This window comes from Barbus barbus, assembly GCF_936440315.1.
Source record: "Barbus barbus genome assembly, chromosome: 13".
Lineage (NCBI taxonomy): Eukaryota > Metazoa > Chordata > Actinopteri > Cypriniformes > Cyprinidae > Barbus > Barbus barbus.
In genome coordinates this window covers 28,104,744-28,130,057 of record NC_136741.1, presented here as the reverse complement: position 1 = coordinate 28,130,057, position 25,314 = coordinate 28,104,744, and the positions used below count along the sequence as shown (strand labels likewise).

Sequence of the window (25,314 nt, the reverse complement as noted above, 5' to 3'; positions counted from 1 at the left end):
TACTTCCATGAAACATGGTTTGAGAAACAAAAGGAGTTTTAGCAACAGGTTTGATGTCAGTAATAGGATATGTGAGAACCAATCATGTTGGTCACTGTCATCAAACCTGTCACAACACAAACTGACGTACCATATTTAGCAGTACTGTGCCGTAAAGTGCGCTTGAAATTTGAGATCTATGGTGGAGGGGAAGAATTCCAGTAAATTCCGTTGCATTTTGGACTGTTCCTAACACAAAATTATCATACGAATAATATGGGCTACTGTTATGGTTAATTTTTGAAGCTCTATTGTCATTTTTGAGGTCTCTATAGTCAATCAGAGACCAGAAGGCATGTAGTAGATTGTGTACAACTGTTTTTCTGCAAAGTATTGATCATTTTGATCATTTAGATGCCTTAGAAATGTACATATCAATTATGATCCAGAAGGTTTTTCTAATGAAAACCTCTGGTAATTTGGGGATGATGATAATAGTGAATGAATGACTGAGGATGTGCTGGAGGACATCCTCCCTGGCTCTCCCTCTCCGTCCCTTACTTTCTTTTTGTTAGTTGTTTACCACTCGCACCTTTAATCACTGTGAGTGACGGCCAATCTGTGACACCATAGAGTTGCTCTGTATTTGTTTGTGTGTGTGTGTGTGTGTGTGTGTGTGTGTGTGTGTGTGTGTGTGTGTGTGTGTGTGTGTGTGTGTGTGTGAGTGTCATTTTAGACTGACTGATGGCACATCTTCTGTCCAAATGCTCTCTCACATACACAAGCATCTTGGTCTGCCAGAGCCTTGTTTTCGTAACACCTAACATTTGGATCATAGCAGAAATCTCAGTCTTATGAATGTGTTGTGTGTGGGGGTCAGGTTTTGGCCATGTTGTGAGGACAGAATGTCCCCAGAAATATAGTAAAAGCTTAAAATCGTGACGTACAGTGTAGGGACCCACCAAATTCCTGCAAGAAAAATAAAAATAAATACATAACTAAATAATTTCAAGGGCTAGGTTTAGTAAATATATTATTAAATATAAATATATAAAAAAATATTTTTATTGAATGATAAATGAGCATATAGAAAAAGTATTTTATGCTCACAAAAGCTGCATTTATTTGATCAAAAATACAGTAATATTGTAAATAGCATTGTGATATTTATATTGTAATATACAGTATACTGAATATTTTTATGATCCTTCAGAAATCCTTCTAATATGCTGATTTGCTGCACAAACAAACATTTGTTCTTAGCATTGTTGAAAACAGTTGTGCTTCTTAATATTTTTGTGGTAATTGTACTGTTTTTCTTTGAATAGACAGCTTAAAGGGGTCATATGACGTTGCTAAAAATAACATTATTTTGTGTATTTGGTGTAATGCAACGTGTTTATGCGGTTTAAGGTTCAAAAAACATTATTTTCCACATACTGTACATTATTGTTGCTCCTCTATGCCCCGCCTTTCTGAAAGGTGTCAATTTTTCCAAAGCTCATCATTCTGAGAAGCGAGGCCTGCTCTGATTGGCCAGCTATCCAGTGGGTTGTGATTGGCCGAATACCTCAAGCGTCAGACGGAAATGTTATGCCCCCTTACCGTATTGTGATTCTGTGTCCCAGCGCGACAACACAAAAACAATAAAACCCATTATAAACGAGGCATTTGTTGCATTCAGTGGGGACATAATTACTGATCATAGTACAATCATTATATTATACAGTCATGGCCCAAAATATCGGCACCCTTGGTAAATATGATCAAAGAAGGCTGTGAAAATTAATCTGCATTGTTAATCCTTTTGATCTTTTATTTATTTTTTCACAAAAATCTAACCTTTCATTGGATAATAAGAATTTAAAATGGGGGGAAATATCATTATGGAATAAATGTTTTTCTCAAATACACGTTGGACACAATTATTGGCACCCCTAGAAATTCTTATGAGTAAAATATCTCTGAAGTATATTCCAATCATATTCACAATTTTGAGCACTCCAGGGTGATTATGAACATGAAATTATCTAGCCATGGCTTCGTGTTTCACAGAAATATAAATAGGAGGGAAAACAAAGCCCAAACTCCCTTAATCATCCATCACAATGAGAAAAACCAAAGAATATATTTCTGATGTGCAGCAAAAGATAACTGAGCTTCACAAATTAGTGAAGTGGCTTTAAGAAAAGAGCTAGAGCAGTGAAAATTCCCATTTCCACCATCAGGGCAATAATTAGGAATTTCCAATCAACAGAAAATGTTACGAAACTGCCTGGAAGAGGACGTGTGTCTATATCGTCCTAATGCACGGTGAGGAGGACAGTTTGAGTGGCTAAAGACTCTTCGAGGACCACAAACTGGAGAATTGCAGAAAATAGTTGAGTCTCGGGGTCAGAAAACCTTTAAAAAAATTGTTAAACAGCACCTACATCACCACATGTTGTTTGGGTGGGTTTCAAGAAAAATTCTCCTAGCTCATCCAAAAACAAACTCCAGCATATTCAGTTATCAGACACCACTGGAACTTCAAATGGGACTGGTTCTATGGTCAGATAAAACAAAAAAATTAGCTTTTTAGCAGCAAACACTCAAGATGGGTTTGGTGAACACAGGGATAAAAAGTACCCCATGTGTACAATTAAATATACTGCTGTATTTTTTATGTTAAACTGGCAAATGGAGGTTTCAAAAAGAATTCAATAAAAGGGTGCCGTTAATTGTGGCCAATGTGTATAAGAGAAAAACATTTATTTCATAATGATACCCCCCCCCCCCCCCCATTTTAAATTCTTATTATCCAATGAAAGGTTAGACTTTTGTGATTTTTTTTTAAATAAAAGATCAAAAGGATTAACAATGCAGATTCATTTTCACAGCCTTCTTTGATCGTATTTACCAAGGGTGCCGATATTTTTGCCCATCACTGTATACTGATTATACTGTCTTTTTACGCGTTGTGTTGCATCGCGCCGCGTAGACATTAACATGTCTGCATTTGTGATCGGAGAAACGACAAACAGCAAGCACTACTCTACACTGCTCAAAACTCGCGTTTGAATAGTCAGTAGCAGAAATGTACTTACAGGCTGTGAGTCAGAAGCGTCAGACTGTCCTTGCAAAGTTGGAATTGCCCCACTTTATAGAAACAGCCTTTGTGCAAGCCAGCATTGCTGGCTAATGTTACTCTTCCAGGTTCATGAAATAGTCCTCTGTAAAATGCGCTGCACAGTGTTCTGGAACAGTGTTGTAAATACAACTTAACCACTGATTTCTAGTTGTGTCCTCTTTTGGAAGCCCAAACAAAGTACTTTCACTTCCACAACGAAACACAGCATCTCCATGACATGGCGCCGGCGGCAGCAACAATACTACAGCGAGAATAATAGTTCCGCCTTCTTTCATTGCGTATACATTTGGGCGGGGTTTTTCAAATCTTCCCACACCGTGAGGTAGACGTGTGGGGGCGTGTTTAAATGAGCCGTTTTACGGGGACGTGGCAGAGTCTTAACTTTTATATAGAATATCTCTTTGGTTTTGAGACTGTAGTCTTTGCAACTTCAGGGATCTTATCTATGCATGAACAACTTGTGACACTCCAAACAGAAAGGAAAACTTGAAATTGCATCATATGACCCCTTTAAAAGTACTGTATCTGAAATATAATTTTGTAACATTATTAATGTCACTTCAGATGCAGTCTTACAGCAGAAATGGTGCTGGTAGAAGGTTATCATTAGGTCAAAAATCTCACATAAACCTGTTCTTCTGTATTTTCTGCAGTGCTGGTGCTGGAAGAACAGGCTGTTTCATTGCAGTGGACATTATGTTGGACATGGCAGAGAGTGAAGGTGTGGTGGACATCTTCAACTGCATCAGAGAGCTGCGCTCACAGAGAGTCAACATGGTCCAGACAGAGGTGAGCAGAACGACAAGAGTTTGTCATTCAGGCAGCCAGATTATGAAAGTGAAAGTGAAGTGACATACTGCCAAGTATGGTGACCCATACTCGGAATTCGTGCTCTGCATTTAACCCATCCATCGTGCACACACACAGCAGTGAACACACACACACACCGTGCACACACACCCGGAGCAGTGGGCAGCCATTTATGCTGCGGCGCCCGGGGAGCAGTTGGGGGTTCGGTGCCTTGCTCAAGGGCACCTCAGTCGTGGTATTGAGGGTGGAGAGAGCGCTGGACATTCACTCCCCCCACCTACAATCCCTGCCAGCCCGAGACTCGAACCCGCAACCTTTGGATTACGAGTCCGACTCTCTAACCATTAGGCCACGACTTCCCCTTATGCACAAATTTATATACTTATTCATTCATTCATTCATTCACTAAATGATTCCTTTTTTCACACACGCAGTCGCTTATTTACCCGTTCATTGTTTTCAGAACCTCGCTCACACTCACATAGCCTTTTACTAAGCTCTCCAGTCTGTGAAGATGATATTGAAGCCATCTATTTTCATCTTAAAACTTAGATAACCTTTCTCTTCCCTACATTAATCTCCACACTGTAACATCAAAACAGCCAGAATATGAACTTGCCTTGGCTCTGACGGGCAGATTCCCTACCCAGAATTTACTGGATGTTGGAATTCAAAGTCATGCCTCCTAGTGGTGGATGAAAATTAGTATTGCACTATTGCATTAGTTGTTTTTGTTTAGTCTAGTTTAGTTTTTTAATGCAACAATTAGACACAATAAATATAAAAGATTAACTGGTTTATTTTGCATTTCATATTTTACGAGTGTTACTTGTTTTAAAAAAATCAGCCTTGAAAATGATTCAAGCATTTGACGTGAAAAACTGATGAATTATTAACAGAATAATTTTTTAGCGCAATGCTGATTTCTTTATTTATAATAATAATAATAATAAAATATTATTATTATTATTATTGATGTTTAAATAATAATTCTTGTTATTTATGCTCACTAAATAACACTAACTATATCAAGTCAACATGGCGTTTTATTCGATCCATTCCGATGTTCCATGTTTTTTGGATGTATGCTTTTAAACAGCATGCTTTTAAAAGATTAACACTAAACACAGTGGTGGTGATAATGGCTTCTGGGAGGCAATTTGTGTCAGCCTGCAGCTCCATTCAGAGATAATCCTCCACAGACACAACACACAGCAATTAATCTTTAAAAGGAATTTTTCCTCGTCTTTTGTCCTCAGCCCTCCGCAGAAGTGCTCACCAGGTTATGGAGTAAGAGGTACGAGAGGTCAACCCAGCTTGACTTTAGCTTAGCATGGATCAAAGGCCTATAATAGCGTTCAAACCTTTAAGCCGGAGGCATTGTTGAGTTAAAATATGGATAATTCTGGCACATATTCGGGGCTGGGGTTTAAGAAGGAGTTTAATATTAGCTGCAGGATGGGGACGGTGTTTCGCTCTCAGCTTGAGGTCGGGCTCTTTAAACGTATGTGTTTGGATGTTCATGAATTATGTAGATTGGGTATTAAAAAACTGGTGCTAAAATGCCAAAGGGGGGTTTTCTCATGTGACCTACAAGCTTCCAGCCAAATCAATAATTTTGAATCAGCAAGATAATTAAAAGCGTCTTCAATAGGGTTGAATTGTAAATCTGATATTGCATTACATTTAGGGTAAAGGGAAAGTGGTGTGTGGTCAAGTATGGTGACCCATACTCAGAATTTGTGCTCTGCATTTAACCCATCCAAGTGTACACACAGTAGTGAACATACACCCGGAGCAGTGGGCAGCCATTGCAGTTGGGGGTTCAGTACCTTGCTCAAGGGTCTTGGTGGTATTGAGGGTGGAGAGAGTATTGGTTATTCACTCCCCCCACCTACAATCCCTGCCGGACCTGAGACTCAAACCCACGACCATCAGCTTACAAGTCCGACTCTCTAACCATTAGGCCACACACATGTACAGGTATAAAGACTACCATTCTGAGTTTTTTTTGTTTTGTTTTTTAAAGAAGTGTCTTATGCACACCAAGGCTGTTTATTTGACACATACAAATTGCATTGATTTGATTCAAATAAATTATTTTAAACTTGTTGCATTCATATATGCTCTTACTATGATATTAGCGTGTCTTACCATGAGTGTACCACAGTATTTTCTGTAAGTGTTGATATCTATGTCTCTCTCTCTGCAGGAGCAGTATGTGTTTGTGCATGATGCCATTTTGGAAGCGTGTTTGTGTGGGAACACGGCTATTCCAGTGTGTGAATTCAGAGCCATCTACTACAACATCAGCAGACTGGACCCTCAGACCAACTCCAGCCAGATCAAAGATGAGTTTCAGGTGAGCCGTCTACACAAATAGATCCATTTCTACCAAAATAATGTTGTTTTTCCTATGTAGATTGCTTCTATAATGTGAACATACCATCAATACAACAGTTAAAATTTTGGACAACAAAACAATAAGTGAATTAATATGTCCAGAGGGAAAATTGCTCTTTCATAACCCAAAAGTACAGACCTAAAACATTACTGTGTATAGCATACCTCAGATCACTTAGTCTTAGAAGAACTTGATGAGAAATGTTTGAGTTCATAGTAAGTTCATAGTCTTATTTGATTTCAGCTCAGTCTGTGACATGATTTCTCATATCTTTCTCCATTTGCTCTTCATACAATCTCATTAGAGTCTAGGAAGAGCAAATGAGATACTTCACGGATGTCATTTGTGATTGATCTTTCCTCTGAGTCTTAAAAACAGTGGGAACATGCTTTTTTTTTTTTTTTACTTCATGCTTCGTGTTCCTGCAGCTCTTTAAACTATAATCAGCGAGCTACACGAGCAGCCCACGTGGAGGCCTAATTTACTGAATCCTCCAAGGTTTTTGCTGTCGATTGGTAGTACTGCATTATGGCTGAAGGCCTTGCAGCTATTTCTAACAACTTTATCAAGCTCTCTGGTGTGATTTCTTCATGATTACTCCTGAATTCGAAGTGCTCTTAAATAAGTCAATGGGCAAAGCACGACAGCATCCTTAACACATTCAACTGAGGCAGGTGAGTAAAGACATGGGGACTCAAACATCAAGGGAGAAAGGGTTTCTTTTCGAGCCATCGACGAGGAGCTGGAGCCCCATAAATCCCAGAGCTGAGCTGTTTCTTTTCATGGTGCCTTTATGTTTTGTATTCCCTGTGAAATGAGCAAGCTGCTACCATCTGAGTGGGAAGCAAACTTCAGATCTGTGAGGTGTGTCATAAAATATGATGAATATGTTTCTATCTTTCTTTCCTCCCAGATCTTTCGTTTTCTATCTAGCACTGTCTCTCTCTCTCCCTCGTCTCTCTGTTCTTCAGTCTGTCTTATACATAAGTAATGACTGACCTTCGGTTTACTAAAATATTTGCATTGCTTGTGGTTGGACCAGCAGTGTGAGCAGAATTGGTTTTTAAACGCACCATTTTTTCCCCCAAGAAAGACCAAGAGCAGCCTAATGTTTTTCTATGTTTTAAAGGTGTATGTTACAGTCCTTCTTTTCTTCTTCTTCAGACTCTGAATATAGTGACACCGCGTGTCCGTCCGGAGGACTGCAGCGTAGGTCTGCTCCCGCGTAACCACGATAAGAACCGCAGCATGGACGTCCTCGCGGTGGACCGATGCCTGCCTTTCCTCATTTCTGTTGATGGCGAATCCAGCAATTACATCAATGCAGCACTGATGGATGCAAGTTTGATCGCTTTTGTTAGAAGTCACCTGACCTACTTTGTTTAATTTAAAAATCTGGTCACACTGTATTTTAAGGTCCAATTCTTGCTATTAACAAACCAATACTTATGACTTTTGCCTCAATAAACTGCTTATATGCTGCTTATAAATCGTTAGTAAGGTAGTTGTTCAGTTTAGGTATTGATTAGAGATGGAGAATATGGTCATACAGAATATGTGCTTTATAAGTACTAATAAACAGCTAATGATTAATAATAGGCATGCTAAAAAGCAACTAGTTAATAGTGAGAACTGGTCCCTATAGTAAAGTGTTACCAAAAATCTAGTATAATTGCATTCTGTTGTCAATCTTGCTCTGAACTTTAAAGGGGTCATATTGCTTTTTCCCCCGTTATAATAGCCAAACATAATTATTATTTTCATAATTTAATCAAAATTTTACTATTCATTTATTTTGCATCCTCTTTTAAACACTTCGGATTAAATGGGCCGAGACTTTGGCCGAGAAACTATAAAGGAGCGTTCAGAATGACCACAAATAAATTGCTGGCAGTTGCCATTCACAGATCTTCGCTGTCTGAACTCTGGAGAACTTTTTTTCAAATGTAGATTGAAACTAAAGGCTTCTTGTAATTTAAAGTAATTAGAGTCAAGCTACTCTTTTAAAAAAGTAGCTTGCTATAAGCTACTAACAAGCTAGCTGAAGTTACAAAACAATAAGGGGTTTTGAGGGAATAAACTCAATTAGAATGATAACATCAAATCGTGACATCAAAATGTGTATTATATACAGTGGCATGCGAAAGTTTGGGAACCCCTTGCAGAATCTGTGAAAATGTGGATAATTTTACCAAAATAAGAGAGATCATACAAAATGCATGTTATTTTTTATTTAGTACTGACCTGAGTAAGATATTTTCCATAAAAGATGTTTACATATAGTCCACAAAACAAAAAAATAGAGCTAAACATAGCTGAAATTATTAAAATAACCACATTCAAAAGTTTGGGAACCCTTGGTTCTTAATACTGTGTGTGGTTACCTGGATGATCTACGACTGTTTTTTTGTTTTGTGATGGTTGTTCATGAGTCCCTTGTTTGTTCTGAACAGTTAAACTGAGCACTGTTCTTCAGAAAAATCCTCCAGGTCCTGCAGAATCTTCAGTTTTCCAGTATCTTTTGCATATTTGAACCCTTTCCAGCAGTAACTGTATGATTTTGAGATCCACCTTTTCACACTGAGGATGATTGAGGGACTCAAACACAACAATTAAAAAAGGTTCAAACATTCACTGATGTTCCTGAAGGAAACACGATGCATTAAGAGCCGGGGGGTGAAAACTTTTGAACAGGATGAAGATGTCCAAATTTTTCTTATTTTGTTGAAATATCATATTTTTCCATTTAGTACTGCCCTTCTGACGCGACAGAAGATACTTGTATGTTTCCTGGAAGACAAATGAAGTACAATTTACCTTGATCTTCAAATTCAAAAAGTTTTCACCCCCGGCTCTTAATGCATCGTGTTTCCTTCTGGAGCATCAGTGAATGTTTGAACCTTTTTTAATTGTTGTGCTTGAGTCCCTCAATCATCCTCAGCGTGAAAAGGTGGATCTCAAAATCATACAGTTACTGCTGGAAAGGGTTCAAATATGCAAAAGATGCTGGAAAACTGAAGATTCTGCAGGACCTGGAGGATTTTTCTGAAGAACAGTGCTCAGTTGAACTGTTCAGAACAAACAAGGGACTCATGAACAACCATCACAAAACAAAAAAACAGTCGTAGATCATCCAGGTAACCACACACAGTATTAAGAACCAAGGGTTCCCAAACTTTTGAATGTGGTTATTTTAATAATTTCAGCTATTTTGTTGTCTTGTGGACTATATGTAAACATAATTTATGGAAAATATCTTACTCAGGACAGTACTAAATAAAAAATAACATGCATTTTGTATGATCTCTCTTGTTTTGGTAAAATTATCCACATTTTCACAGATTCTGCAAGGGGTTCCCAAACTTTCGATCCCCACTGTACAACTAAACAATATTTTGCAATAAATATCATGTAGGGACTTTCAACTGATTCAGTGTGTTCATTTACAAGGATGTCTAAACAAACTGGAATAAATCAATGAATCACTGAAATAAATTGGATGTTCTATTGTGAAGTATTAGAGGAGCATTAAGAATGACTAATATAACTCAAATATTATATATTACAAAGCATGCCATAGTACACTCTGATAAACTCCAGGTAAGCGGAGCAGAACGGCCTGGAGATCACACAGTAACAATCTCATATAAACAAGCCAGTTTAACAGAGTACAAGATTAGATCGCATCTCTGTAATCTACACACATAGATCATAATCACACTAAACCAGCATCTTCACTCAGCATTCAAAAAGGATAATCAAGACAGAAGACACGCACCTCAGATAAAGAACAACAAGATGAAAAGAAGATAAGCAGCAAATGAAATGAACAGCCGACTCATGCTAGCAGAGCGTGTGTGTGTCCATGTCAATGAATCCCTTGGCAAGGTTATCAATCAGTCTGTGTCTTTCCTGTCCCTCTGCAGGTCTTCATTTAGTTTAGGTCATTACACATGTGAGGCACGTTGGGATGTGTTGGGTTCAGGCACATCTTCAGTGCTGGAAGGAAGAGTTAACTTGTTTTCTTATTGATTGTCCTAGAGCCACAAACAGCCGGCGGCTTTCATTGTAACGCAGCACCCTCTGCCCAACACCGTGGCCGACTTCTGGAGGCTAGTGTTCGACTACAACTGCTCCACTATTGTGATGCTGAATGAAATGGATGCTGCACAGGTATGTGAAGTACTTGACCCTCGCCACCATTTGTTATCTGTTGCAGTTGGATGTTGGAAGATGGGATTTATTTTCCTCATAGTGTTGTATTTATTTTTGTGAATGACGCTCAAGAAAGGAGAGCAAATCCAAAAAATGCAGCCTAAATTAAAAAGTTTTTATGCACACATTAATATAAATTGTTTTATATAAAGTATATGCTGAAATTAATGCTTTTATTCAGCAAGCACACATTACATTTATCATTATTCTGAAAATAATTATTCTACAGAAATATTAAGCAGCACAACCGTTTCAAACACTGATAATAATACGAATTGTTTCTGAAGGATCATGTGACATTCAATTCTGGAGTAACGATGCTGAAAATTCAGCTTTTCCAATAATAATAAAATGCATTTTCAAAATATTTTCAAATACAAAACAGTAATAATATTTCACAGTATTGCTTCTTTTACTGTGTAAAAATAGTACAAACACCTAGCTTTTGAATGGTAGTGTACATATGAAATATAGCTAATGTATATATTTTATTAATAAGATAACAACTTTTTTTCAAGGAATGTCAGGAAAGTTATAAATGAGATGATTCATTTGTTTAGTTTCAATAAATGTCTTTTTTCACTTAGGAGTTCCAAATTTACTATATATTTTCATAGTATAACAAACTCTTTTATCTCAGAAGATCAAGGGAAATTTGATTCATCATGATGTGACTCATTTAAGTTTGAGTGAGTAAGTGAGGGATCATTGGAACAGATTTCTTTGGCATACTGCAATTTGAGTTTAGATTTGTGGACTTTAGAATTATTAAGTTGTTTCAATTTTCTCTTGCACTCTTTAGATTTCAACTTCATGAACTCTTAAGTACATTATTGAGTCACGTTGTCTGAATGTGGACTTCTGTTCAGTGTGCTTATTTGCTGTAATTGTCTCCCTCGCTACAGCTCTGCATGCAGTACTGGCCAGAGAAAGGCTCCTGCTGCTATGGCCCCATTCAGGTTGAATTCATCTCTGCTGACATTGACGAGGACATTATCAATCGCATTTTTAGGATCTGCAACATGGCACGGGTAAGTGGGGTCATTGGATAGGGAAGGGAATGCAGTTTAGTGGCTCTTTGGGACTCAGTTGAGTGACTGAGGCAGAAATGTGTTCATTGATTTGCTTCTCACTTCATCATTTGATCCTTTGTTGATACGCAGACTCCAACCAGGTCTGCCAGATCTTTTTTTTTTTTTGGCCACAGTGCAAATTTAAAAAATCCTTGCAAAAGGTTTTTAAAAGTTTTTTTTTTTTTAAATCAAATCTCTTACACTTACTTAAAACTGCTTTTTAAAAGCCAAAATCCTAGAGCTCAAGAAGAGATCAAAATTCACTTCAGTCACTTTGATTTGGCTCCTAATGCGACAGTAAATCAACAGCGGCTGCGATTATGACCCTGAGTTAGTGATGTGAGAAATTATGTCATAAGCCAGAAACAGGCCTCGACTTTATAGTCCTTCTCAGTCCGCATGATTTCAACACTCAGCACGTCATGCATCTTTGAACGTGATTCGTTCTGCCAGATAGATATGCAAGGGCACAATAATCACACAAATATTTGACCACCATCCTGCCACAGCTGATAAAAGCCATGGCTGGTTTTTGTGCAGTTTTTCGTCTTTTCCATGCGAGTTAGCTTGAGCTTTCTGTTGGTGCACATTAGCAGTCATTACTGAAGCTTGACGTGTTTTGAGCGTCAAACGTTTCAGAAGACTCATCCCGCCTCCTCCTGCTTCCCTTCTCTTTTCTTCCCCCTCATTCTCTTTAACCGCCGATGACAGGCGAGGTTTACCGGGTAGCTAATCAGTGCCGGCGCAGCATAGCGGCACAAAATAAATAAGTGCCACTGCATCACAAATTTGCCATGAAATGGCTCCATCGATGGCAAATTGTGTGTAATATGACTCTCATTTAACTGATCCGGTCTGACTGTAGTATCCAGCTGACATCTTTTTTGATGAGTGTCACTGCAAGAATCGGAGATAGGGGGAAAGTTATATACAGACAAAATGGTTACAATTGTTTTCCAAACCAGCTTTCAGTTACTTATTGTTCAATAGGTAGCTGAATTTGTCCACACACTGCAAAAATTCAAACACACTAAAAAAGGTCTATCAAAAATGTAGTTATTTATTTTTCATATGCAAAAGTGAAAAAGTAACAAAAGTGCAAAGTGTATTAAAAACAGACCAGAGAGCAGACGTTTCAGCCCATGCTTTCTTCAGTGCTCATTTATTAGTTACTTATTGTTCCAAGGTTGCACTATCAAAGCTTAGGAGACTTGAGTTTTTAGTTAGGGTTTAATTTCAGTATCAATTTTGTTACTTCTCCTAAAAACTGAGAAATAAAAAATAAAAACATAAATCAGTCAATAGTTCATATGAACTAAAATATTGGTGTAGGAACAATTTTCAATCAGAAATTGCTAGTAAATTTCACCATCAATTACAAAACAATGGCAAATAACACATAATTAATAATTAAATTAATGTAGAAAGACTGAAATGGTATTTTCTTGTAAAACATATTCCAGTAATTTGGAATATTTTTTTTACAGTGTAAGAGTTGTCACGCTATAACTTTAATGTGAAAAGCAGCTCAGACCATTTGTTGAGGAAAAATGTGATGAGGCTTTGAGACATTGTGGAGATCTCTTCTGAACCTCCCCATTTATCTCCATTTAATCTTATTGCTGTCTGAGACAACTGAGATATTGAAGTCAACATTATTATGAATTAGTAAAGTCCATTTAAATTTAATTTGACTTTGAAAAGATGTCTTCATGTGGATTCTCTTGACTATGGGGTGTCAGTCTTATAAGTTCAACACTTTCACTTTGTGAAACATAAGTTGACATAAATGTTTTCTGGATAAATGTTCTCAAAACGAATCCTGTTTTGCTTCCAGCCTCAAGACGGCTACCGGCTGGTCCAGCATTTCCAATATATTGGTTGGCCAGCATACAGAGATACGCCGCTGTCCAAACGCTCTATTCTGCAGCTGGTCAGACGGCTGGCCAAGTGGCAGGAGCAGTATGACGGAGGAGACGGACGCACGGTGGTCCACTGTCTGTGAGTGTGACCTCCACAACACCAGCTCCATCACAACACACAGCTGTTTTACATAAACCCATAAACATGTTAATGTATGAATGAGTTAGTCTTGTTTGGAGAAACCCTGTGATAAGCAGATTTGACTGGACAATATTAATAGAAACATAGCAAAACACATAGCAGGATAATGTTATGTGGTGTGTGATGTATCAACCTGAAATATAATGCATTTTTGATGACATTAAATGCACATTCTATGTACTTAAAGGAATAGTTCACCCAAATATTTTCTGAAAATGTACTGACCTTCTGGCCATCCAAAATGTAGATGAGTTTGTTTCTTTATTGGAACAGATTTGGAGACATTTAGCATTGCATTACTTGCTCACCAATGGATCGTGCAGTGAATGGGTGCCGTCAGAATGAGAGTCCAAACATCTGATAAAACATCACAATAATCCACAAATAATCCACACAATTTTAGTCCATCAAATAACATCTAGTAAAGCCAAAAGCTGCATTTTTGTAAGAAACAAATCAATTATCAAGATGTTTTTAACTTAAAATGAGTCCTTTTTGAAGTAACGCATCCTCAAGGCAAGGCAAGTTTATTTATATAGCACATTTCATACACAATGGTAATTCAAAGTGCTTTACATAAAAGAAATGAAAATAAATCATAAAAAATAACAATTGTTTTTTTTAATGATTTAAAAATGGATTTAAAATGAATTAAAATGGTTAAACATAAAATACAGTGCAGTCAGTTCGGATGTAGCACAGTGCTCATCCAGTTAATGCACAGCTAAACAGATGAGTTTTGAGTCTAGATTTAAATATGGCTATTGATTTGGCACATCTGATCTCATCTGGAAGCTGGTTAAAACTGAGGGGGCAGCAAAATAGCTAAAAGTGTACTCCCCTTGATTTGAGTGAGCCCTTGGTATTTCTAGCTGAATTGGTCTGCTTGGTTCATATTCAGTGAGCATATCTGCAATGTATTTAGGTCCTAGGCCATTGAGTGATTTAAAAACAAATGATAGTACTTTAAAATCAATCCCAAACGTAACTGGAAGCCAGAGTAAGCAGCCATATCACCCTGTAGCCCAAGACTGGTTGCCTACTGAAGCTAAGCAGGGTTGAGCCTGGTCAGTACCTGGATGGGAGACTGTCACAATCACTGAGGCGGAAGCAAAGATGCAGGTGAGTAATATTTAATTCAGGGTCAGACCACACAAGAACAATACAAACAACAGTCTCTCGGATGGGATGATGGCGCAGGGACCAGATGAACAGCGTGCTGATGAAGAGTGTCGAGGGAGAATCCAGTGCAGGTGATGATCCAGGTGAGACAAATACTCCAGACACACTCGGACACGAACAGGACGACGAAGGTACAAGAAGAGATACTGACTGGGAACACATCCAACACATCCAGGTACATCCAACGATCTGACAAGGGAGAGAAGTATTCAGTGAGGTTTTATAGCTGAGTGAATTGGCAGCAGCTGGTGCGGGAAATTGAGATCAGCTGGCACGCTGATCACGGAGCAAGGGACACGCCCACTCACACACAATACACAGACACAGACAAAGATACATGAGACATGAAGGAGGCAGTAGATTAATATACCGTGACAGTACCCTCCCCCCTAGGAACGCCTCCTGGCGTCCCCAGACTCCCTTACCTGTCGATTGTAATCATCGATAAGGGAGTGATCCAGAATGTCTCTAGCAGGCACCCAACTTCTCTCCTCCGGACCGTAACCTTCCCAGTCCACCAAGTACTGGAATCCGCGTCCCCTCCGCCTAGAGTCCAGAATACGATCGACCGAATAAGCAGGTTCCCCTTCTACGAGTCGCGGCGGTGGGGGAACCGGGGCTGGCGGATTAATGCGGGAATAAAACACGGGTTTAATTTTGGACACATGGAAGACGGGATGAATTCTCCTGTACACTGGAGGGAGATTGAGGCGAACTGCCACCGGACTAATGATTTTAGTGACAGCAAACGGGCCAATGAATTTGGGAGCAAGTTTATTAGAAACGGAGCGGAGAGGAATGTTCTTGGTAGAAAGCCACACTTTGGAACCGACGACGTATACGGGAGGTCTAGACCGGTGGCGATCGGCCTTGGCCTTGGTGCGCGCTCCCACTTGGAGTAGAGTCTCGCGGGCTCTAGTCCAAGTGCGATGACACCTCTGGACAAAGGCGTGAGCGGAGGGGACCGCGACCTCGGATTCCAGACTAGGAAAAATTGGTGGCTGGTAACCTATACTACCTTCAAACGGAGATAGGCCCGTAGATGACACTGGCAACGAATTGTGGGCGTACTCCACCATAGACAGTTGCTGGCTCCATGAGGAAGGATTTTTGGAGACCAGACATCGCAACGTTCTCTCCAAATCCTGGTTGGCTCTCTCAGTTTGACCATTGCTCTGGGGGTGAAACCCTGAGGACAGACTAACAGTAGCACCCAGCAATTTACAAAACTCTCGCCAAAATTTGGACACAAATTGGGGACCTCTGTCGGAAACCACGTCCGTCGGGAGGCCATGTAACCGAAAGACGTGGTCAACGACTGTTACCGCTGTCTCCTTGGCTGAGGGTAATTTGGGCAAGGGAATGAAGTGGGCCGCCTTCGAGAATCGGTCCACCACGGTCAAAACTACCGTGTTACCCTGAGAGGGTGGGAGGGCGGTGACAAAATCTAGAGCGATATGGGACCAGGGTCTCGAAGGGACCGGCAGCGGTTGAAGGAGCCCATCTGGGGGTCTATTGGAAGTCTTACCAGTGGCACAAACTGAGCAAGCCAAAACAAAACTGTGAACATCGCGAGCCATAAGTGGCCACCAAAATCGTTGCTTGACTAAAGATGTAGTGCGACTGACTCCTGGATGACAAGCCACACTGGAACAATGACCCCACTGAATAACGTCGGACCGTAATCCCTCTGGCACAAATAACCGGTTCGGTGGGCAACCGACCGGAGGCGTTACCCCTTGCAAGGCCGTCTTGACCTTCGATTCGACCTCCCATGTGAGTGCGGAGATGATAAGGGTCTCCGGAAAAATACACTCGGGAGTAGACGGGCGATCGGAACGATCAAAAATGCGTGATAAAGAATCGGGCTTGATGTTCTTGGAGCCCGGGCGGTACGAGAGAGTGAAGTCAAAACGTCCGAAAAAAAGTGCCCACCGAGCCTGCCTAGAGTTCAATCTTTTGGCAGTTTTAATGTATTCTAAATTCTTGTGATCGGTCCATACGATGAAAGGTACCCCCGACCCTTCCAACCAGTGGCGCCATTCTTCCAATGCTAGCTTGACTGCCAACAACTCTCTGTTACCAATGTCATAATTACTCTCGGCAGGGGACAAACGGTGGGACAAAAACGCGCATGGATGCATTCTGTCGTCTGCCGGAGCGCGCTGGGATAGCACTGCACCTACCCCCACCTCTGACGCATCGACCTCCACCACGAACTGACGTGATGGATCAGGGGTAATTAAGATGGGGGCTGAAACAAAGCGGTCCTTCAGTTTGGCAAATGCAGCCTCAGCTGCGTTTGACCACCTGAACGTAGTTCTGGGGGAGGTCAAGGCGGTCAGAGGAGAGGCTAGTTGGCTGAAATTGCGAATAAACCGCCGGTAAAAATTGGCGAACCCCAGAAACCTCTGCAGGGCCTTGCGGGAGTCTGGGCTTGGCCAATCCACCACAGCCTTAACCTTGTCAGGATCCATGCGCACTCCCTCAGACGACACAATGTACCCTAGGAAAGGAACAGACTGTGCATGAAAAGCGCATTTCTCCGCCTTGACAAAAAGCCCATTCTCTAACAGCCTCTGAAGCACTCGTCGAACGTGCTGCACGTGCTCCTGGAGAGAAGATGAAAAAATCAATATGTCATCCAGGTAAACATATATGAATTGATCGACCATATCTCGCAGCACGTCGTTGACGAGTGCCTGGAAGACTGCCGGGGAGTTGGACAGCCCGAAGGGCATGACCAAGTATTCAAAGTGCCCCCTGGGGGTGTTAAAAGCAGTCTTCCATTCGTCCCCCCTCCTGATGCGGACCAAATGATAAGCGTTCCGTAAGTCCAATTTAGTGAAGATCGACGCTCCCTGCAACCTCTCGAAAGCTGAAGACATCAGCGGCAAAGGATAGGTATTCTTTACCGTGATGCTGTTCAACCCTCGGTAGTCAATGCAAGGTCGCAGTGATCCGTCCTTCTTCCCCACAAAAAAGAACCCCGCCCCCGCGGGAGAAGAGGAGGGCCGGATGAACCCCGCTGCTAGAGAATCAGAAATATATTTCTCCATAACCTCTCTCTCTGGAACAGAAAGTGAATATAATTTGCCCTTAGGCGGAGACGTACCTGGCAATAACTCTATGGCACAGTCATAGGGACGATGTGGAGGGAGAGAAGCAGCACGAGACTTACTGAACACCTCCTTCAGGTCTAGATACTCCGTGGGCACGTTAGACAAATCCCCTGCCTCCTCCTGCAAGGTGGAAACAGAAACAGACGGACAAGCAGACACAAGACAAGACTCATGACATTTAGTGCTCCATTCCGATACAGATTGCTGCTGCCAATCTATCCTGGGGTTGTGCTTGGTAAGCCAGGGGTGTCCTAAAACAATGGGTGCCAGGGGGGAGTCCAGAATGTAGAATGAAATGATTTCAGTGTGATTGCCAGATACAATGAGTGTGATGGGTCCAGTGGTGAAGGAAATGGTAGGCAAGGTTTGGCCATTGAGGGCGTGGACTGAGATGGTATGAGTGAGGGGTAGGAGGGGAACCTGAATCCGGAGTGCAAATTTGTAGTCCATAAAATTACCCTCTGCCCCAGAGTCCAATAGTGCTTGACCGTCGTGAGTGTGTGCTGTCCATCTTAGCCTTACCGGGAGGAGTGTAGATGTAAATGAGGTCTTTTCAGCGGAAATCCCACCCGACAGTAGCCTCAGATTCACTGCCGGGCTTGGCCTTTTACTGGGCAGTTGTATGCGAAATGTCCCGCCGTACCACAGTAAAGGCAAAGGCCCTGGGACCTCCGCCTCTCCTTCTCCTCCCGAGACAGCCGAGCTCGCCCGACCTGCATGGGCTCGGGATCGTAGACGGAGCTGACCGCGTCCCTGTCACTGGCTCTGGGTGTCGGCGTTTCCTCCGGAAATCGAGTAGGTAACCTCCGCCGTTCAACTCGTGAGAGTCGGGAGTCCACCCGAAGAGCCAGTTCGATCAGTCCATTCAGGGTGGTGGGTAAATCCAGAATGTAAATCTCCCTCTGGACGCGGTCAGCCAGCCCATGCAGGAACATATCCCACTGCGCCTCCTCGTTCCACTGACACTCTGCCGCCAAGGTCCGGAACTCGATGGAGTAATCCGCTACCGATCTCTCTCCTTGTCTAAGATCCGCGAGGATCCGGGCCGCCTCCTTTCCCGCGGCCGCGCGGTCAAAAACGTTCTTCATCTCGGCGGAGAGTGTCTGAAACGAGGTACAGCAAGGATCCTGGTTCTCCCACACCGCCGTTCCCCATAGGGCTGCTCTCCCAGTCAGAAGGGTGAGCACGAACGCCACCCTGCTCTGTGCGTTGGCGAAGGTCCTTGGCTGCAGAGCGAAATGCATGGAACAACGCGTAAGAAATGCTCTGCAATAGTTTGGCTCACCACTATACAATTCCGGAGCTGGTAGGCGGGGCTCTGGCTGGGAGACGCTCTCCGGTGGTATGAGGGGAGCTGGCGGTGTGGGCGGCGCAGCGGAAATTTGTAGATGTTGCATTTGCTGGGTGAGCTCGGACACCTGCGCCATAAGAGCATGAATTGCCAGCCCTGACTCCTTCATGCTCTTCTCCTGGGCATCCATCCGAGAGACGCTGGATCTGAGGAAGTCCTCCAACGATGAGGATGATCCGCCTGCTGCTTCCATTTCCTGGTCAGATCGTTCTGTCACAATCACTGAGGCGGAAGCAAAGATGCAGGTGAGTAATATTTAATTCAGGGTCAGACCACACAAGAACAATACAAACAACAGTCTCTCGGATGGGATGATGGCGCAGGGACCAGATGAACAGCGTGCTGATGAAGAGTGTCGAGGGAGAATCCAGTGCAGGTGATGATCCAGGTGAGACAAATACTCCAGACACACTCGGACACGAACAGGACGACGAAGGTACAAGAAGAGATACTGACTGGGAACACATCCAACACATCCAGGTACATCCAACGATCTGACAAGGGAGAGAAGTATTCAGTGAGGTTTTATAGCTGAGTGAATTGGCAGCAGCTGGTGCGGGAAATTGAGATCAGCTGGCACGCTGATCACGGAGCAAGGGACACGCCCACTCACACACAATACACAGACACAGACAAAGATACATGAGACATGAAGGAGGCAGTAGATTAATATACCGTGACAGGAGACCTCCTGGGAAAACTAGGTTGCTGCTGGAAGAGGTGTTAGTGAGGTCAGCAGGGGGTGCTCACCCTGTGGTCTGGGTGGGTCCTAGCGCCCCAGTATAGTGATGGGGACACTATACTGTAAAAAGCACCGTCCTTCGGATGAGACGTTAAACCGAGGTCCTGACTCTCTGTGGTCATAAAAAATCCCAGGATGTCCTTCGAAAAAGAGTAGGAGTGTAACCCCGGCATCCTGGCCAAATTTGCCCATTGGCCTCTGACCATCATGGCCTCCTAACCATCCCCATATCTACTGATTGGCTTCATCACTGTCTCCTCTCCACCAATAAGCTGGTGTGTGGTGGGCGTTCTGGCACACTATGGCTGCCGTCGCATCATCCAGGTGGATGCTGCACACTGGTGGTGGATGAGGAGATACCCCCCTTACTATGTAAAGCGCTTTGAGTGCCTTGAAAAGCGCTATATAAATGTAACGAATTATTATTATTATTATTATAAGGACCTGAGGACTGGTGGGATATGTTCAGATTTTCTGGTTCTAGTCAGAATCCTGGCAGCAGCGTTTTGGATTCCTCCAGTGAACAAATCGTCTCGTCTGAATCAGGAGAGAAATATGCACAGATCAAGCACCATTGAAAGCACCAGTGAAAACGGTTCAAAACAGTTCTAAATAAATATGTGGATTTTGATGTAAGAGGACAACAGGGGATGGGCTTTTTCACTGGAGGAAACCAATGTCCCAAATCTGTTCCAATGAAGAAACAAACTCATCTACAAGTTGGATGGCTCGAGTATATTTTAAGCAACTTTTCATTATTGGGTTAACTATTCCTTTAACTGGAATTGACTGATTTCTCTATAGATTTTAACATATGCAAGACACTGTCTGTTGTGGCTAATAAGAGTTTAATGAAGCAAATTTTGATCATTCGAGATGTGTGTTTTACAGCTTTTCACCAAAGTCTGTGTGGACTGTGAAGCAGTCGATACAGAATCTTAGATTAAAACTGCAGTTTTTAAAGGACTAAAGTATAAAACCGCACAGCCTTTGAGCCAAGAATAATCTTCTAAGCGTCACAAATTAAAGCCAGAGAGATACAAAAGATCTGACAACTTCATTACTTTCCCATCACTGTCAAAAAAGTTCAGCTGTTGAATGCAGAGCAGTTTCCCCGAGAGAAATCATTTAAAAATGTCACAGTTATGCTGACATTCTGCAAATGGCACGAATCACTTTGAAGACAATTCTCTACTTGATTGTGTCATGTCATCGTCCTGATACTAATCAGGTGTTAAACTGACCCGTGATCAGTGCTAGTTATCTGATTTACCAGTATGTCCTCTGTTCAAGCAAACATCCAGATTCAAAAACAAGCCTTTTGCTTTCGTAATCTCAGTTCTGATGAAGACTATACTTATAAACCGTTCGTAATGTGCCATCAGTGTTTGTGTTTTTCGAGGAAATGAAACTACGAATGGCTGCACATTAAACTGAGATATTAGAAGCTATTTTAACATCACAATAAAATGACACACTTCAAGGATGGAGCCATGAGGCCTGCGATCTTCAGAAATGTAGCACAAGTCAAGCTGTGATTTTATGGGATATTAACTCTGCGTATCTGTGACATTATGGGATGTGTGATTTCTTTCTCAAGCCTTATTGTTGTTGATCTCTTCAGGACTGGTGGAGGACGCAGCGGGACGTTTTGTGCCATCTGCAGCATCTGTGAGATGATCCAGCAGCAGAACATCGTGGACGTGTTCCACACAGTAAAGACGCTGAGGAACAACAAAGCAAACATGGTGGAGACAATGGTGAGCTATATGCATATCTCTTAATGTGTTGTAATTAATATTGTGTGTAGTTTCAGTTCAAGACACTAAAATGTTTGGTCAGTAAGATTCAGCAAGGATGCATTAAATTGATAAAAAGTGACAGTAAAGACAATGTTATAAAGGATTTCTATTTCTATTTTAAATAAATTAGCTTCATTTGAACTTTTTTATTCATCAAAGAATTCAGAAAAAAATGTAATGTTGCTACTAATATTAAATAGTACAACCTTTTTATATAATAATAATTTTAATCAGCATATTAAATTGATTTCTGAAAGATCTTGTGACACTGAAGACTGCAGTAATGAAGCTGAAAATTCAGCTTTGCATCATAAATTACATTTTAAAATAAGTCAGATAGGTCTTTTAAATTGTAAAATAGTTTTTACTGCATTTTTTGGTCCAATAAATGCAGCCGTGGTGAGCAGAAGACAGAAAAAAAATCTTACCAATCTCAAACTTTTGAACAGCAATGCAAATGTGTTTTAAGTAATATTGTGGTAATTTATGTGTATTAAAAAAATTTTTTATAGCTTAATTAAAAAAAAACAATTTGTTAGCTGAATCATGTAATCTTATAAATATAAATGATATAGCTTCAGTGGTTACTTTTTGTTAGTAACTTTCAGTTAGCTATTTGTAAAATTAAAGACCCTGTTATCTTTCCAGTGTTCAGTCCTTTAAAAATGATAAAATAATCATATTAACCAATGGGCTTTAGTTACATCACAGTCATTAACACAGGTTGCCACTTGTTAGCTAGTCATTTAGAGATGGTATTATTTCTTTCTCTACACTACTTCCAATCACAAGTCTTCTCTACGGGGAGGATTTTTTTTTGTTTTGTTTACCACCATTTGATTCCATCCTCATCGTTCTCAGTTCTCGGCCAGATGAAGGCTTTTGAGTGCTTACATATTCAGATACTCACTATCTTCAGGAATTTTGTTGGTGGTCTTGATGATTCCACTAGAAGCAACAGTTCCTTGCGTCTCCGCAGCATGTCTGCCGCTCTTCATCACTCTGAGACAGAAAAAAGAGTGTAATTACTCGTTCACCTCAAACTCCTGAGAGTCACAGATGCACTTTCTGCAATTCTGAGAGAACGTCTTGAGTGTAATATGAGGCTGCTGCAGGTGCAATTAGACACCTCTTCCGCCGACTGCACTCCAAACATCTCGCTCAGCTGGAGAGAACCAAAAAACTCCACAGCTGCGCGTCTGATGTAAGGCTGGACCAAAATAGGACTAACATCAGGTTACTTATGGCCATTAGACTAGAAAAGAAATGTATCTATTAATAAATCCATAAAAAATGTCTTTAGTGATTTTTATTTCTGTACTCCAAAAAACATGTTATCAGCAAGAAATTCCTATTTATGAGTGCAGTCTCTTGAATTGATTTATTTATCATTAATTGTATTTCTCTATTAGATTCCTAATTTTTATTTATTTTTAATGATTACAGCTAATTAATTTCCTCTAAGGCTGAGATTGATTTTTATACAATATTTATGCTTGCGATCTCTTTTATAAACATGACATTATATTGAACAAACTTTGTAAAAGTGGCATTATAAAAATAACAGGAGCCCTCTGACATCTAGACGGCTGATGAGATTGTTTCTCTAGTATAAACAGATGTTTTTCCTGTAATAAAAGAGACTGTATAATGACGGGGTTGCATTATTAACGCAGGGGGTTATTGGGAAATCTCCCCTGAGCGGCGTCTGCCTTTGAACTGCTAATGCATTGTTGCTATTGCTTCTGTTTTGGTTTAGGAGCAGTACAAATTCTGTTATGAGGTGGCTCTGGAGAGCTTGAATGCCTTCTGAATGTTCGAAAGGTGAAGAAGGGGGAAAAACAAGCAAAGCAATCTTCTCTTCTTCCTCAGAATGACATCTCATCTCATCACAGACTCATCGTTCAGTCTTTCCTGTGAGCTTCTGTGATGAGAACAGGAAACTAAAGTTCAACCCTTCGCTGTAAAATACTGTATAAATAAAATGTTATTGCCATTTCTTTCTTCATCCTGGACCGTGAAGTGATCTTGTACAGTCCTATACCTTTTTAGCTATACGCCTTGAATGTTACCCATCAATGTAAAGAACAACGGTGAAAAAAAAAGCTTCTTTCTACATGCCAGCTGGGAATAACCAAATAGACTTTCCCTGAGCTCTGTACAGATTTAAAGAAAATTGAAAACAAAGCTTAAGCAAATTTGCAGAGAAACGTGAGGACGGATATTTTTGTTATTCTGATGATTTTTGTGGTTCCTCCCTTTGGTGCGTTTTCACTCTGCCTGCTTTCTCACACACGTACGCCGCTCGCCTACAGACCAGCATAAAGATTTTTCAAAGGTTGGACATTTTGGGTAATATTTCTTCTATTGCCGTTCTGTCTTTTCTTTTAGTGTTTGTTCTTTCTAAAAATAGATGTTGCCATTTTGGTTTTTGTTTCTTGATGTGGGCAGTGAATGTAAAAGATGAAATATGTATCTAAAGTATTTTCTGTTTGTCATTTGCACTTTATATGTCTGTTACCTCCAAGGGTGAATCTCACAAATAATGATATACTGTTGTATAATGATATATTATATTAAGCATCATGAAAATGAAGGCTATTTTGGACCAGTAATTGCTTAACTATTAATAGTGTATTGTAAGGCGAGAAAAATATTGTCAGGAACATAAAAATATACACTTAAAAATAAGCTTCACTTGCTTAATTAAAAATAAATAAATAAATACATAATTACTGTATTTTATATATATATATATAATATGTTTTGGGCATTTCTTTGCGACATTCACCCCCAAAGTATTTGTATTTGTAAATCCTGTTGCATCATTTGATTTGAAGTGCCAATTTCTCACATTAAATAGAAGGACTGCCACCAAATTACAGACAAGTTACATATGAACAATGTCTAGCTGCATTTTGAGCATTAAACAGCTGGCGACTCTTTTCTAAACCGCAGTTTGGTTGAGAAGCTTTTCAAACTCTTCAAGCTTTCTGAAACCGGGCATCTGCATTTTTCAGTGTGATAAAAGCTAGTGAATTTAATTGTAAATCCAAGAGTTTTGCACGAAAACTGTGATATGACTGTGATATTTGTTTCTGAGCTTCTGAACCGTATTTTTTAGAAGAATATATGAATGTTTCACTGAAAACCAGACATCACACAAGGTTACGCCACTTACTCTTTTTTTGGACTGTCTTTTTAAATTTTCATGAATTCACTGCCTGCTTTTATGTTTTATTTCACTGTGTGTATTTTTACTTATTTTCAATGATTATTTATCATTTATTTGTCTAGCAAAGTGGTATATAGAGCTGGTGATTTCATGACCATGGTGGTTCTGTTGCTTGGAATTATAATAACATTAATAAAGGGACCAAAATGTTGAACAGCAACTTTCCTGAAGAGGTGAATTTCTGTTTGTCGTTTCACTTACGATC

The 25,314-nt window shown here is 40.6% G+C and overlaps 1 protein-coding gene across 1 annotated transcript in view; it reads left to right on the top strand.

The window, feature by feature from the left end:
* The window catches only part of LOC306878833 (receptor-type tyrosine-protein phosphatase T-like), a gene marked incomplete at both ends in the record, with an annotated part of 257,633 nt that extends 233,946 nt beyond the window's left edge, over positions 1–23,687 (top strand). Inside the window, 8 exons of the mRNA XM_079431392.1 lie at positions 3,763–3,898; positions 6,132–6,281; positions 7,488–7,661; positions 10,365–10,496; positions 11,444–11,569; positions 13,449–13,612; positions 21,697–21,832; positions 23,634–23,687. Of these exons, the coding sequence (XP_079287518.1) occupies positions 3,763–3,898; positions 6,132–6,281; positions 7,488–7,661; positions 10,365–10,496; positions 11,444–11,569; positions 13,449–13,612; positions 21,697–21,832; positions 23,634–23,687 (1,072 nt within the window). The remainder of the gene's footprint in view (positions 1–3,762; positions 3,899–6,131; positions 6,282–7,487; positions 7,662–10,364; positions 10,497–11,443; positions 11,570–13,448; positions 13,613–21,696; positions 21,833–23,633) is intronic.
* Between the last annotated feature and the right edge of the window lie 1,627 nt (positions 23,688–25,314).